The 15,154-nt window shown below is 38.6% G+C and overlaps 1 protein-coding gene and 1 pseudogene across 1 annotated transcript in view; both read right to left on the bottom strand.

Moving 5' to 3' along the window:
* LOC126726576 (uncharacterized) overlaps nt 1-14,000 on the bottom strand; it is a gene marked incomplete at its 5' end in the record, with an annotated part of 40,069 nt that extends 26,069 nt beyond the window's left edge. The window contains one exon of the mRNA XM_050431852.1: nt 13,647-14,000. Coding sequence (XP_050287809.1) covers nt 13,647-14,000 — 354 coding nt within the window. The remainder of the gene's footprint in view (nt 1-13,646) is intronic.
* Nucleotides 6,855-12,286, bottom strand: LOC126726575 (non-functional pseudokinase ZED1-like; annotated as a pseudogene).
* Nucleotides 14,001-15,154: the final 1,154 nt, after the last annotated feature.

Raw genomic sequence — 15,154 nt, forward strand, 5'->3', positions numbered from 1 at the left:
ATCTTGGTTGAGGGGCTAATCCCACAAGGGGCTAATCCCTCCCATACTTAATAAATCTAAGTTTTGGACAGAACCAAGGTATTGTATGGTTCTCGGACTCAAACCTATGGGGAAACCAACTACTTAATAAATCTAAGTTTTTGACAGAACCAAGGTAAACCAACTACTTAATAAATCTAAGTTTTGGACAGAACTAAGGTATTGCATGGTCCTCGGACTCAAACCTATAGGGAAACTAATTACTTAATAAATCTAAGTTTTGGACAGAACCAAGGTATTGTATAGTCCTCAGACTCAAACCTATGGGGAAACCAACTACTTAATAAATCTAAGTTTTGGACAGAACCAAGGTATTGCATGATCCTCGAACTCAAACCTATGAGGAAACCAACTACTTAATAAATCTAAGTTTTGGACAGAACCAAGGTATTGCATGGTCCTCGGACTCAAACCTATGGGGAAACCAACTACTTAATAAATCTAAGTTTTGGACAGAACCAAGGTATTGTATGGTCCTCGGACTCAAACCTATGGGGAAACCAACTACTTAATAAATCTAAGTTTTGGACAGAATCAAGGTATTGCATGGTTCTCGGACTCAAACCTATGGGTAAACCAAGTACTTAATAAATCTAAGTTTTGGACAGAACCAAGGTATTGTATAGTCCTCGGACTCAAACCTATGGGGAAACCAACTACTTAATAAATCTAAGTTTTGGACAGAACCAATATATTGCATGGTCCTCGGACTCAAACCTATGAGGAAACCAACTACTTAATAAATCTAAGTTTTGGACAGAATCAAGGTATTGCATGGTCCTCGGACTCAAACCTATGGGGAAACCAACTACTTAATAAATCTAAGTTTTGGACAGAACCAAGGTATTGTATGGTCTTCGGACTCAAACCTATGGGGAAACCAACTACTTAATAAATCTAAGTTTTGAACAGAACTAAGGTATTGCATGGTTCTCGGACTCAAACCTATGGGGAAACCAACTACTTAATAAATCTAAGTTTTGGACAGAACCAAGGTATTGCATGGTCCTCGGACTCAAACCTGTAGGGAAACCAACTACTTAAAGGAAGCCTGGATACCAAGTCGGTCCCAGCAACGCACGGGACATCTCGGACGATGCCTATATCTCCACTGAAGGAGGTTCAGACATGAGTTCAATGCCCTATAGGTGCTGGTGAGCTAGCATTCCAAAACATGGTTCCAAATATATCGTATGCATAACTATTTATACTTATTGAAGTAACTAGTTCAAAAGTCATAAGGTTCATATCAATAGTAAGTATCGACGAGGCAAATGGCATATAATCAAAAGGAAAGAGTAAGAAAAGAATTTCATATACGTGTTCAACAGGTTCAACTACAAACAAATTATAAAGTTTTCTAAACAAAAGAGAAACTAAGCAATCATTAAACTAAAAATAGATGTGGAGGCTGGCCGAGGTTTCTACTCCTACAATTTTGTGTCAGCTACATTCGGGGAGGGCAGAACGGAGCTATCTTCACCGCCCTGGAGGGCAGTCCCTTCAGGGGGAGGCTGAGCAGGATTGTTGTCGGTGCTCTCGAGGACCTCAGCAAGGGGAATCGCCTGCAGGGGCTGTGCAAGGATGGCTGGCTCTTCGACACCAGGAATTTGAGCACTGACAGTCGGCTCAGCACCTTCCTTGGGCATCTCGGAACTCAAACCTCCAGGTGCTTTCATCGCATCAAGAGGCTCTCCTCCATCGGTCGACTCGTCGGAGGGGATGATGATATGAGCAGCACTAGCCTCCTCTAGGTCGCGCACGGCCTCGGAACTGGACGGGGCAGTCTTGCGGATGGCTGGAGGGTAAAATATGCTCTCCGCCTTCCACAAGTCAGACGAAGCATCCACCCCAACCCGTTTTAAGGCCTCTCCCCAAACCTGGGAGCAATATAGTCTGCATACTCCGGGAATTTGAGCTTTAAGGGAGGCCTGGGTGTCAGCCATACCTGCCTCGTAACCCGCATCCTCGGCCATAACCTTGGCAGCTTCGGCCTCGTCTCTGGCAAACTCCGCCTCTTGCTTGGCCCTCACGGCTTCGTCCCGGGCATGCTCAGCCACGCCTTTAGCGTTCTCTGCCATGGCCAGTTTTTTCTTCAAATCATTGATTTGACCCTTGGCTATCTGCAACTGATCCTCGACTTCAAGTAAACGTTTTGTCTGTTCTTCGGCCTGTCTTTGGGCACCATCTAAACCCGCCGAGGCACTGTCCCTCTCTCGGATAGCCACCTTTAAGGCCTCCTTAGCCTTTGCGAGGTCGTCCTCGAAAGCCTTGAGGGTCTTCGCGGCGTCTATGCGTTTGGAGCGTTCATTCTTGGCGGCCTTACTCTGCTTGTTAACTTCCTTCTCCATTCTATATGTGGCCTGAAGAGCCTGTCAAGTGAGGTAAATACATCGTGAATGACAAACCGGGAGCAAGAGTTAATAAAGTTTTAGGTTTCAAGAGCCTTACCATTCGCAAGTATCTCTTCATACTGAGGAAAACCTCCTGCATCCTCATTTTCTTCAACTCATCCACGTCGGTGGGAAGCAACATAGTTCTCCCTAATGCGTCGGCCACATAACCGCCTTCGCCATCTCCGAGGTCCCTCATGGACGCGGTTTCCTGCAGTGGCCCCCCGTGGAGTATTGGGGCGGGAAGCTAGGCGCTTGGCAAGGATTGGGCTTCGATCCCCTTCCTTTTGCTTTGGGCGGATTGGGCCTCGCTTTCTTTATCCTTGCTCTGGTGCCCAATCTTTAATTGTTTCACACGCGGGGCCTCATCCCTCTCCTGAGAAGATTAGGATTTTCCCCCATCCATGGGTTCTTTACCCTTGGGACCCCTCTTTCTCTTTGAGTCCGTGGGTTCCGACCGAGGAGGCAGAGCTGATCGAGGAGAAGCAGGAAGTTTGGTGCGGGGAGAGTGTGGTTGCGACTTGGTGGAGGATGACCTAGTCTGGATGGTCTGGGGCTGAGGTGGCGGAGACGGAGCGCTAGATTGCAGTGTTCCCTGCGCACCCTTCCCCGATTGACCCTCGAGGAGATCGAGTAAGTTGGTCGGGGGCTTCCTCTTAAGTCCCATCTCGGTTCGGGAAGATGTGCCTACTTATGACAATTCCGCCTCGGACAAGGCCGAGTCACCTAGATCACCCGAAGGATCCTCGGATTGGTCGGCTAGGTCAAATACTCCAAACCCCTCCTCGGACTGATCTAGCTCGCCTTCGTCCTCCACTGCTTGGTGAGATGAGGAGAGGTCCACCAACGGGATGCCCTCTGGGACAGAAGACCCTTCGGAGATTTGAAATCCTGATTCGACCACGGTAATTTTTGGAAGCCGAGGACGGCTGGCGCTGATCACGTGCCTGGGGTCAGCAAATGACTTCTGAAGGGGATCGTATCCTAAGATTTTGTGAGCGGCTCTGACTTGACCATCCTCGTCATTTATGAAAACTGCCGCTTGAAGAACAGTCTCCAAGTTCACCTGGTTAACTAGGTGGAAGTGCCGATGAAAGGCGTTGGGGTCTGCAAGAAAAAGACACACATATGGTTAGTAACCGAACCACATCAAATTAAAATGGCACAAAGGGTCGGCACCCTTCCGCTCTCTATATACCCCACCTGGTTCTCCCTCCACCATTGGGCATGGAACGCCGTCGTGACATTCCCCAGATACAATAAGAAAGTCTTTGTTTAACCCCTTGTTGGAGTCGGGGAGGCACTGAATTAGCCGAACCCTTTCGTCTCTGGTCTTCATGTAATAAATTTTGCCCTTCAATTTTTGAAGATTGTAGCACCAATTCACGTCATGATGGATTAATCTTAACCCCATTTTCTCATTTAGGGCATCCACACAACCCAGAATCCTAAATATATTGGCGGCGCATTGGGTGGGAGCTAACTGGAAATGCCTAAGGTAATTCTTCATTACCGGTCCCATGGGGATTCTCATACCCCCTTCTACGAAGGCGAGAATAGGAATTACCACCTCGCCTGTATTTCTCAGAACATGCCACTCCCCCATCTTACAGTGCCTCAAACCCACGTTGGAGGGAATCCTATAGTCGGCGATGAACTTTTTCATCGCCTCTTCAGTATCAACCAATTTCCTCAGTCTTAGTTTAACCATTTCTACGAGTTACTAAACAAACTCAACCAATGACGGGAGAAGGAAGGGAGTAAGAGGAAAATAAACCCAGAAAAGAAAAAAAACGAGTTAATGGAGGCAGGGAACTTACAGAAAAGAGGAAAGGCACCTTGGACAGGTTTTTTGTGCTGGAGACAGACTTGAGTTTAGACGAAAGTTCAGATGAACTCAGGGAATACGCGCTGGAATTCTTAAATGCAAAACTGAAGAGACAAATCAATTCCAAAAAAACATTTACGCCTCTCATTGAGAATAACTGCATGAATTTTCCCGCCCATAAAGGCCAGGAAACTCCCACCGTTAAATCTCCATCACGCCGTTGAATGTGGGAAGCATAGAGCCGCCCGCATTTAATGAGAACACGTTTCGCCTTCCAAAGGCTCCAGGAACGTGTCTCGGGCAGACGAAAAGTCTCGGGAACCGATAGATGATAAGGATTGACAAGTTTTGACAGACGTCTGATGTCATCAAAATCCTCCTATCCGTCTGAGGAGTCGGATAGCAGGATTTTGAGGGGCTATTGTGGGGCCAGAGAACTTATGACCCGGCCCACGCTCTACTAAGGCCCAGGGCCCGTGTCGGGGAGGGAATTTGCCGAGGACGAATAGGGAAAGGCCGAATAGCCTAGGGGCACAGCCGAGGATGACCCTGTCCTCAGCATTCCAAGTCTTCAGAGGGGAGAACGACATCACGTCGAAGGTGGCCCCCAAAACGCACCCAGAAGAAGAGGCGAGTAGAATGGGACCCACGTAGGGATACGGAGTCGGGGTGGTTTAAGGTAAATACGTTACCATTGCATTAAATGCGCCCACAAACGTCCCAGCCATATTAATGAGAGAAGACGCCTGAACAGGGTGGCTTCGGTTAGAGCAACTAATAAAAAGTAGGGGGAGGCGGCTGATGGGGCAGACATACGAATAGGATCCTGCCTGATAAACAAGTGGAGAGTCAGGATCAACCGAAAAGAGATATAAAAAGGAAGACTTGTACACCAAAAGGGGGGGGGGGGGGGACAACCAGTCCTCCCAGCCATGGTGTCCTAGAAAGAAGGAGAATAACAAGAGCGTAAAGCTCCCCAGACTCCTTGGACGAGATTCACTGACTGGAGCCAACCCAAACCACCGTCCGGTGACCAAGGCCTAGCCTTTCAAACCCACGCTCTACAAATGATGTTGTATGGGCCCTCTTTACGTACGAGCCCAATGTCATCTTGGGGTCGTCACGAATCGAGTCCCTACAATATCTATAACCAATCATCCGTTCTTGTGATTAGAAAAATATATATTTCTTTATTTTATTTTTCACGTTTTATGTCAATTGTTATCGTTCATTGAAAGTATCTAACCCAATTTTAAGTTTGCATTTTATTCAATATATTATATATCAAGTAAAGAATGAAGCTAAGTTTGCCTTTATATTTCATATGGTTTATTTTTTAGAAATTTTTTTACTTAATCTAGATCAACCATTACAATTCAAAACAACAAAGCTAATACAACAAAACCCCCAGAAAGAAATTTAGTAGGAACTTTAGTTTGTAGATGCAAAAAGGAAAGAGTAAAAGTTTTTAGAGTTTCACATAAACCTTACAGGAACATGGTTCAGTGTTACTGCGATTTTACCAATAGAAATTCAACAAGGTAATTTCTTATTTGTAAATTTATAGTTCTACTTGAATAAAAGCTATACCTTTTTTCCGTTTGATCATTCTCTTAATCCTTTTTTTTTTTTTTTTTGGTTAGTTGCTCAATCTACCACTTCCCTAATCTTTATGTTTGTTAATATTTTGACGAGAGTTTTGAAACCCAATGACACTACTCGATATTCTTCATAAAGAAAATCTTGGTTCAAATACTTTCTTCCTCACATGTGATAAATTAAAAAAAAAAAAAAAAGGGTTGTTAACATTCTTAAAGGAATGTAAACTATCTTACTATCAATATGAGACAAAATGAATATTTAATAGAGATTCAAAATTAGACTTTAGGTAACATTTACAAAAGTTTTTATTACTCAAAACTTTATTTTTTGGTAATAATAGTTTGCTAAACCCACAGTTGAATCAATTTCTTCTCTACAACCATCTTGCTATGGTGATCTATTATTTTAGTTTTCAAATATAAGGTATTTGGGAATTTAAAATGAACTAATTTATGAAGAGTTCTTATAGGTTTTTTTGGCGTGCATTCTAATATAATAAATGATTAATTTTATAGATTAAATAGTAAATGACAACTTATTATTTTGACATATTGCTTGTAATTAACCTATAATAGATATAAATAAAAACTTGGATTCAAGAAAATAGTTATTTAAGTGATATACATTTTATGGAAGATACATTTACGCTCTGTTTATTTTAATTTAAAATATTTACAGGAAAATATTTTCATTTTACAGTGTTTGACAATGTACATGAAAATACTGTGTAAAATATTTTCCAATGTTTGGCAGAACGTAAAATGAAGAATAAAAACTATTAAAAAATTAAATCATTTTTTTTATTAACTTCCAAAAAATACATCGAGACAGATGAGGGATCATCAGAGCTAGTAAAAAATAATATTCTTTACTCAATTTTGAACAAACTTTCTGCCAAAATCTATAAAAGTTTTTGCTCACTTTACAATAGACAAATTCCTTTACTTTCTAAAGTGAAACTGACGTTAATTTCATATCCAAAAAGCTAGGCAAGTAGCAATATGGGATTAGATTGTCTTCAGAAAGCTGGGCAAGTGCTTTTCTGTGTAACACAAGAATAAGTATACGTTCATCCACCATCCCACATACAATAAGACGCTCAAAAATCCCAAAACATGTTTTATTTTCTCCACCAAGCTGAAATGATAATCAGCAGTTCGAACAAATAAATCACTAACTGTTGCTCAAAACTAATACAACAATATGAACTACATCTGGTTTGTCAGAAGTTCTTTAATATCTTCTCACTTGACACACCATCTGCTACAAGAATTGAAGTAACTTCCTGCAGCCAGAATCAAACATCACTAGTGTTACTATAAAACATTAAATTGGAGTACCAAAATTACTAGCTTTGATATTACTGACTGCAAATAATGTTATGCCACATATACCAGCAACACTGACAATTTAGATGAACAGTAAGATGAAGGTGATAAAATGCAGTAATCAGTAGGCATCTAAACTAAAACCAGTTTCATGTGGCGTACATGCTAACAATTAATGATGTATAAAAGCATTGAGCATATCATGCTCTTTCCTATGCTGATGCATTCCTGCACCAATGCCACCACAAATACATACATAGAACAAAAAGAATAAGCGAGCAACAATAGGGCCACAAGCAAAGAATTATGGCATGACTGTTACAAGAAACAGCCTAGATTTTGACAGGTCCAAACAGCAGAAAGAAAAATCATGCAGTTGACACAAATGTCTGGTATTTAAGGCTTTTCCCTAGCTAATTTTTTTGTGAGGAGGGGGGCAATCTGAAAATTTTCCATAAATCTTACTAAGCTAATGACAAACTAAAGATTGTTGTAAACAATACCTATCTCCATAACAGAACATTAGCTTAAAAACTATTGTTGTCACATTTAGCAGCTTATACTAAAGGCCCCAAGCCAGTGGCCTGGGCCTCTCACATTTTCCATTCTGAACCAACAACCCATCTCAACTCTTCCAATCAAGAGGTACATTTCTCAACCAAGATACAGCAGAACCTGCAAAATATTTCTGGACAAAACCCAGAACCAAGCTTGATAGAAAATGAGTACAGGAAAGGTAGCTTCTTTTCTGACCCAAATCTTGATTTGCATGTATTCTTGTCTGACTTATATTACAGGTTTTACAGAGTCTGATACCTTTTGGGTCCAAAAATGGAAAAAAATTAAATCTCCATTGAAAAAAGAAAAGAAGAAAGAACATGTAATAAAAACTATAATGTTAATGTCATTAATCTATGAAGTCAACAATACAATTTTAGCATCAATCTCAAGACTGCTTAGGTAATTAGCTTGAGCACAATGTGTAGCTCGTCAAAATTCTAAAGAATAGCAATATTTGTTGGTATTGTACCCAATGGAAGCCTATGATGTTTCTATTCAGCTAGTTCACGCAATATGAAGTCTCTAGCTCTGTATATAAGGCAACATTAGCCGGATATTGTGTATTGTCCAGAAATTACAATCAAGATGCTTCCCAAATGCATTACTCAGAGGTTGACATAAATAATTAAATATGAAAAAAAAAAAGCCTAGTTTCCTTATTATCTTCTTTGAATTGTAACTAAGCTTGGGCTATTTGGAACGCAAGAAACAAGTTCAATTTTGAACAGGTTCAGGTGCATCCAAGGGTGATTATACAGGGCGCTAGTGGATTATTGGAAGACTACCAAAGCATGATGGCAGCACAGCTCTAATCTGATAGCTAGAGGATAGTTGTTGTCTGGCCTCGTGTTCTTTTGGCCTTATTCAATTTCTTCTCTCTTTTCCTGGGGATATCGCTTTGTTGGGCTGCTGTTCCCCCAAGCTGAGTTTGCTCTTAACTCAGTTTTTATTGGTATTATTCCATAGTATGAATCAAAGTTTCTATTGTTTTTAGCTCTGAAAAAAAAAATGTTATATATATCACAAAGAAACATTGAAAAAAAAAAAAAAAAAAAACAAAACAAAATAGGGACAACAACAATCCAGAGAAAAAGAAAAGAAAAGGAAATCATAAACTAGTATACAGTAATTTCATCACACAAATATCATAATGCCACACATAAATATCCCCCACCCCCCCACCCCCCCCCCCCCCCCCCCAAAAAAAAAAAAACCCAGATCTGAAAATCATAAACCCTAACTCATATCAAACAACCAATGTCAAAATCATCAAAGAAATAAATAAATCTCACACAACCAAATCAACACAAAAAAACCCATATGAAAAATGATAAGAAATCAAACGTGTAAAAATTATGATTCGTCAAAAATAAAACCTGAAACTTTGAGGTGTTTTTCCAGCAAGGAGTAGAAATCGAACCTAAGAAAAACCAGAGAAAGGTCAGAGATGAAGAAAAATGAAAAGAAAAATGAAAAGAAAAAGAGAAATCTAATCTAAAAAGATACAGAGGGTGGAGCTTGCTGATGGTGCCTCAAACCTTGGAGCCAGTGATGGGTGCGAGAGAGGGACTGGAGGTGGCTGGATTTTTGGAGAGAAATCTGAGAGGGAGAGTTTAAGCATGAAAGTGACTGTGGGAGTGAGGGAGTAATAAGTATCGGGGTGTGAAGGAGAGAGCAAATGTAAAATGTTTTACCAAAATTTTAAATGTAGAATATTTTATATAAATTTGCTAAGGTTGATTTAGTTGACTTAAAATATTTTACTTTTGACTAAATATTTTCTTGAAACAAACAAAGCATAAATCTAACATAAACTAAAGCACTTAGCAGTAATATGTTTCAAACAAATATAGTGGTAATTTCAAGTGCAATGAAATTTTACCACATTTAACATCTATATGACAAATTTTAAGCAAGCAAAGCTATGACAAATTTTAAACAAGCAAAGCACTCTATCGTTTATGAATAACCAAAAAAAAAAAAAAAAAACACATATATATGAACAAATTTGCAAAATCTTCCAACATTGACAAAGAAGGCAAATATGTGTCTTTGCCTGATTGGCAAAAGAGAAAAACTATTTGCAAGGGGGAGAAATGTCAAAATTGTTGGTGGATTACCAGAAAATTAATGAATCAACACACTTAATCCCAACCAAAATTGCTTAGTCAAAGAAGAAAGGTGCATACATATACACATATATGGACTTTTGATTTCGAAATGGCATGTTAATCCTATCACTTCCAACATAGATTACACTTCATTGATTTGCTTAAAAAATCAGTGTATCTGTGTTGCTTGTTCCACTAACAACTCCTAATTACTAAAAGATGAGCTTTCACTGTTGCATGGGCCATTATTTTAACAGCGACACAGAACTTCCCTATTCAAGGCTCATGTCAGCATATAAGGATAGAACCTTCAGAAATAGCCATGAATATGGGTAAGAATTAGACTACCAGAATTGGCAATAAAGCACATGGCTGATTTGGTATATCTGTTATACCAGATACTTTATCATTGGCCATAAAATGTTACATGCATTGATAAAAAGTTCAACAAGCTATCCAAAAATGAAAATAGTATGTCTTATTACAGTCCTGTTTAGCTGCCTAATGAAAATCAAACCTAATTTTATCCCAATGCATTAAGTTGTAATTTGCAATATCGCAGAAATTTTACTGTGCAACTCTAACAAGTGTTTACTTTCAAATGCACTATAGAGCATAGCATAGAATGTCCTAAATGTTAATTCATCTGCATAGAGCTAAGCTAAGCTAAGGAGGTGAGACAGACTCATAAATTTTCTTGAGTTGTTTTCCCGCATCAACCATGGTTGGCCTATCTTCTGCTATATCAGAAATGCAACTCAAGACAAACTCCACAGCCAGAAACTGCTTATGATCAATTCTTTTCTTCCAGCATCGTCTTATCTACAGCTTTGATTACCTAATTTTGTTCAACACAGAAACTCACTCAATCTACTAGATAATAGGCCTCAGTATCATATTCACCATCTAAAAATAAACCATCCTGTCAAAAGTGTAAGTAGTGGCATACCAAAACTATACAAATCAGTTTTCTCATTTACTTTAAAAAAATATTCAGGTGCCACATAACCTGTTGTTCCACATATATCAATTTCTACATGCAATTGACCTTCAGGAATACATATGGAGAGTGAAAAATCATTCGGTTTGGCAACATTGTTATTGTCCAATATAATGGTGTGCGGTCTAACATTTCTATGGATAGTAGGCCTTGAAATGAAGTATGGAGATATGCAATTGCATTATCTATGCCCATTCCAATCTTTAACCTACATTTCCACGGTAATGGCTCAGATTGGACTCTCTTAGTTGGTGGGATACAAATACAATTGTAGAGATTTCTAGCCCCTACAAATTCATACACAATTATCGGGTTTTTGGTCTCTAAGCAACATCCTAAAAGTTTCAGAACATTTTGGTGGACACTCATTTGTGATCCCAACACAATGTCTTTAATAATGTCATTTAATCCCCAAACTTCATGTCTATACTTTTTAATTGAAATCAAGTGGTCTTCTAGAGAACCCTTGTAAAAGTCAAAATCACTAGCCAACTGAAAATGTCGACATTGGTCATAGTTTTTTGTTGCTCTTTTGAGCTCTTCGGCAGAGAAAATATGGATAGGATTGCTTTTCCCATTGCCAAAGGCAATTAGCCCCTCTAATAACATTCTTCCTTTCCTTGTAAATGGTGTCTCCTCTTTGCCTTTCTCTTCATTTTCAAACATGAATTCATCCTCTCCATCAAGCCCTTAGATCACATATAGGAATAACAATATACACATTTAATATGTTAATGCATGAAAGGCTATAATCTGGCTTTAGATTAAGATATTTAAAGGTCACTAATCAATCTTTGCCTAGAGATCATTTATTGTGGGATCATAGATGCTCAATTTAGGTATTTCGCTTGTAATTGGTGGGATCTAATTCCCTAATATCATGTATTACAATTTCTATTTAAGTCATAAAAAATAAATGAGAAATCCATCATGTTCAGCCATTTCACATTACCTACCTAGGCTAGGACCATTCTAACTCCCAAATTCATTAAGAATCAAAACAAGGTCTTTTAAGGACAGCAGAACAATTTCATCTGGAGCACCCTCCCGCCAAACTTGCATATTCTCTAATCTAGAGGCCATTTTAGTTTTTCCAAAATATTTTTGTAATAAATACTTCCCTTAAAGATTAAACAAAGATATGATAATTTGAAGAAACGGGTTTGAAATTGAAATGTAAACCAAGATCCACAAAGAACACTGAATTAAAATGCAGCAAAGAAGTATCCCACTGCAGACCATTCAAAATTATGTTACAACTCATGGATCCAGAAACAAATGAATTAAAAGTAGAAACTCTACTCGTCTTTAATGATAATTTGGACCTATGAAAGCTCATAAACATGGAGGCATATATAATAATTGAAAACAGTGAGGGTAAAAAAGAGTATGTAGATAATAGAACCAAACATTAGTACCATAAACTTCAGTTACCTGATTTTGTTCAATATAGGAACGCACCCAATTTGGTAGATAATAGGCCCAATCATTTGTAACATAGAAATGTGAAGGCCGTCCTGTCAAATGTGGTAGATAATAAGAACTGACTTTTTAAAAAATCATATCATCTAATAACAGAAATCTTAAAATAGCATGATCTTAATCCTGCCTCTGAAGCATTCATAGTTATATTACAAGTCATGCAGAAATGAAATAGAACCTCTTTTATTTAATCATTTTTTTATCCAAGTCCAAAATCCATACTACTACATAATTGCAGCTACTAAGAGCTGTTCAGTCACCACCACTGCAGCTAAAGTTAACTTGATCTTCCACCAAAAGAGACTATTTGCAAGTGGGAAAAATTTCAAAATTTTAGGTGGATAACCAGTAAATTAATGAATCAACACACTTAATCCCAGCCAAAATTGCTTAATCGTAGAAGAAAGGCGCATACATATACACACATATGGACTTTTGATTTCAAAATGGCATGTTAATCCTATCACTTCCAGCATAGATTACACTTCATTGATTTGCTTACAAAAAACAGTGTATTTGTGTTGCTTGTTCCACTAACACCTCCTAATTACTAAAAGATGAGCTTTCACCGTTGCATGGGCCATTGTTTTGACAGCTACACAGAACTTCCCTCTTCAAGGCTGATGTCAGCATATTTTGATAGAAGATCCTACAGAACATTTGAGAGAGAAGAGAGAGAGCATTAAACTTCCTCTCTATTAGTAAATACAACACTAAGTCACGCATCAAATGACCCGAAGATCAAAATTTGGAGAGAAACAAGTGTCTGGTTTTTATGTGTCTAAAAGAAAGTGAATTGATATTCGACTAGATCAATACAGATATCTTTTTTAAAGGAAAAGAAAAGATAAAGACAATGAAGAAGGATAAAACAGCAAACACTGAAGTTGTTATACGTGTGCTAGCAAAAACATGCTGGTGACAGATTGCAGCCTAATATTATGAAGAAACCATGACAAAACTATCACACAGTGGGAAGTTCCTTTGTAGGAGAAACCAATCTCAAACCAAAATACAGGCAGGTAAACAAAATAATGAAGAATACCTGATAAGTTGCAGCGTCACGGCTCTCAGCCTTTTGCTTTCCCAATTTTTATGTTTTCCTTTTTCTTAGCTAAGAATTTAATTTTAATGTTAACAGGCTTAAACTAAATGCAAATGTGATAAATTAATTAGAATTGTCATATCTAATGATAAGTCTGCGTCTACTAACGTCCGGGGTAGTGACCTACAAGATGATTAGGTATACCCTTGACTTCTTTGGCAATGATTAGGTATACCCTTGACTTCTTTGACACAAAGGTCACAAGTGAACGTAATCCACTTCCAAAAGGGGGTTAATGGGTGGTGGTGGACTTGAGAAGATTCGATGGTGGGTGGTAAGGAAGCACATGTTGCATGAAGGTTGAAGTCGCAGCAGTAAAAGCGATAAGTGCATTGCCAGCGAGATTCATTGCAGAGTTGGCATTTGGTCTTTTGTTTTTGTTCTTCTTCTTCTTCAGGATAACGTGTCTTTTCATCAAAGAGAATGAGAGGATGGATTGGGTGCAAGGGATGGTGCAACCGAAGGGCCACATCCGCACATGATTTATGATGTGTGTACCACGGGAATCCACCTCTTGGACAATAGTAGCTAGGACCATAAACTGATTCTTGTCACCCACAACAAGTACCTTGATAACTGTAGTCTTGACGGAAGACCAAGGGATGATTCCCAATACAGACATGATTATAGGGATGAAGCCAAGAGTTTTCTTCAGGTGTAGTAATTGGTACAATGATTCCCAATACAGATGCTTATGGGTATAAGAAACATAGGTATTAGTAGCAACAAAGATGGGCAACATAGCACACAAAATGATTGTAAAAGTTTGCGTTAATATGCCTTGGGCAGATGTGCCAAATGAAGTCTTTTGAGTTTTTTCTTCTTATCCTTGGGATCTTGGCTTAGCTGTGTTCACTCGCCACAGAATTTCTCTCAAAAAGAACCTGTACTGAGTTAAAACTATGTATATAACAGATTGCGTAGAATATTCCTAAGAAATTTGCCACCACATTGACCTTCCTAATTGTTTTAGTGGCAAAATGTTGCTAAAAGATTTTCTTTAACTCTTCATTGTCCAAAACATTACAGCCCTCTGACAAGGTGGGTCTCAGCATGGCTACATTAGTTATAAAGCAATGACATGCAATTAGAACGTTAAAAATAAAGGACAAATAAATAGAATTGAAACCAGCACAAATGAAGTATTAACAAATATACTATCTCTCATAGGATGCTGTAAAGGCTTAAACTTTAAAGCCAACTTCACACCAACATTCCAGAATCCAGGATCATTTTGAACATTAGATACAAAATGTGATACAGACATAAATAAATAGTAAATTGAAAAATTAAATTAGAATTAAATTTTTTTTTTTTGATAAGTTAAAATTAGAATTAAATTAGTATAAAAATTAATTAAAGCATTATATTTAGGAGTTTTCACATCAGCCAACACCAATACCAATGATCTTCTCAGAATTTTCTTAACACTTCAAACCATGCATGTACCTCACCACCAAGATCACAATGTAGTTCATTGAAATAAAATGAAAGGGAGGTAAATGAACATAGAACTCACCATCTCCGTCTGGTCTTTAAAGAATTAAATGAAAATGGAAGAAAATTTGAAGCATGAGGGTAGAAACTTTCATCACTAGAGTGAGCCAAGGCTCGCCGGTTGTTGGGTTGGATGGGTGACTGAGAAAGGTGACTACATATTGGGGTTTGTTTGAGCAGGTCAAGGTGTTTAATTTGGTTTTTGTAT

The sequence above is a fragment of the Quercus robur genome, chromosome 5, assembly GCF_932294415.1.
Source record: "Quercus robur chromosome 5, dhQueRobu3.1, whole genome shotgun sequence".
Taxonomy (NCBI): domain Eukaryota; kingdom Viridiplantae; phylum Streptophyta; class Magnoliopsida; order Fagales; family Fagaceae; genus Quercus; species Quercus robur.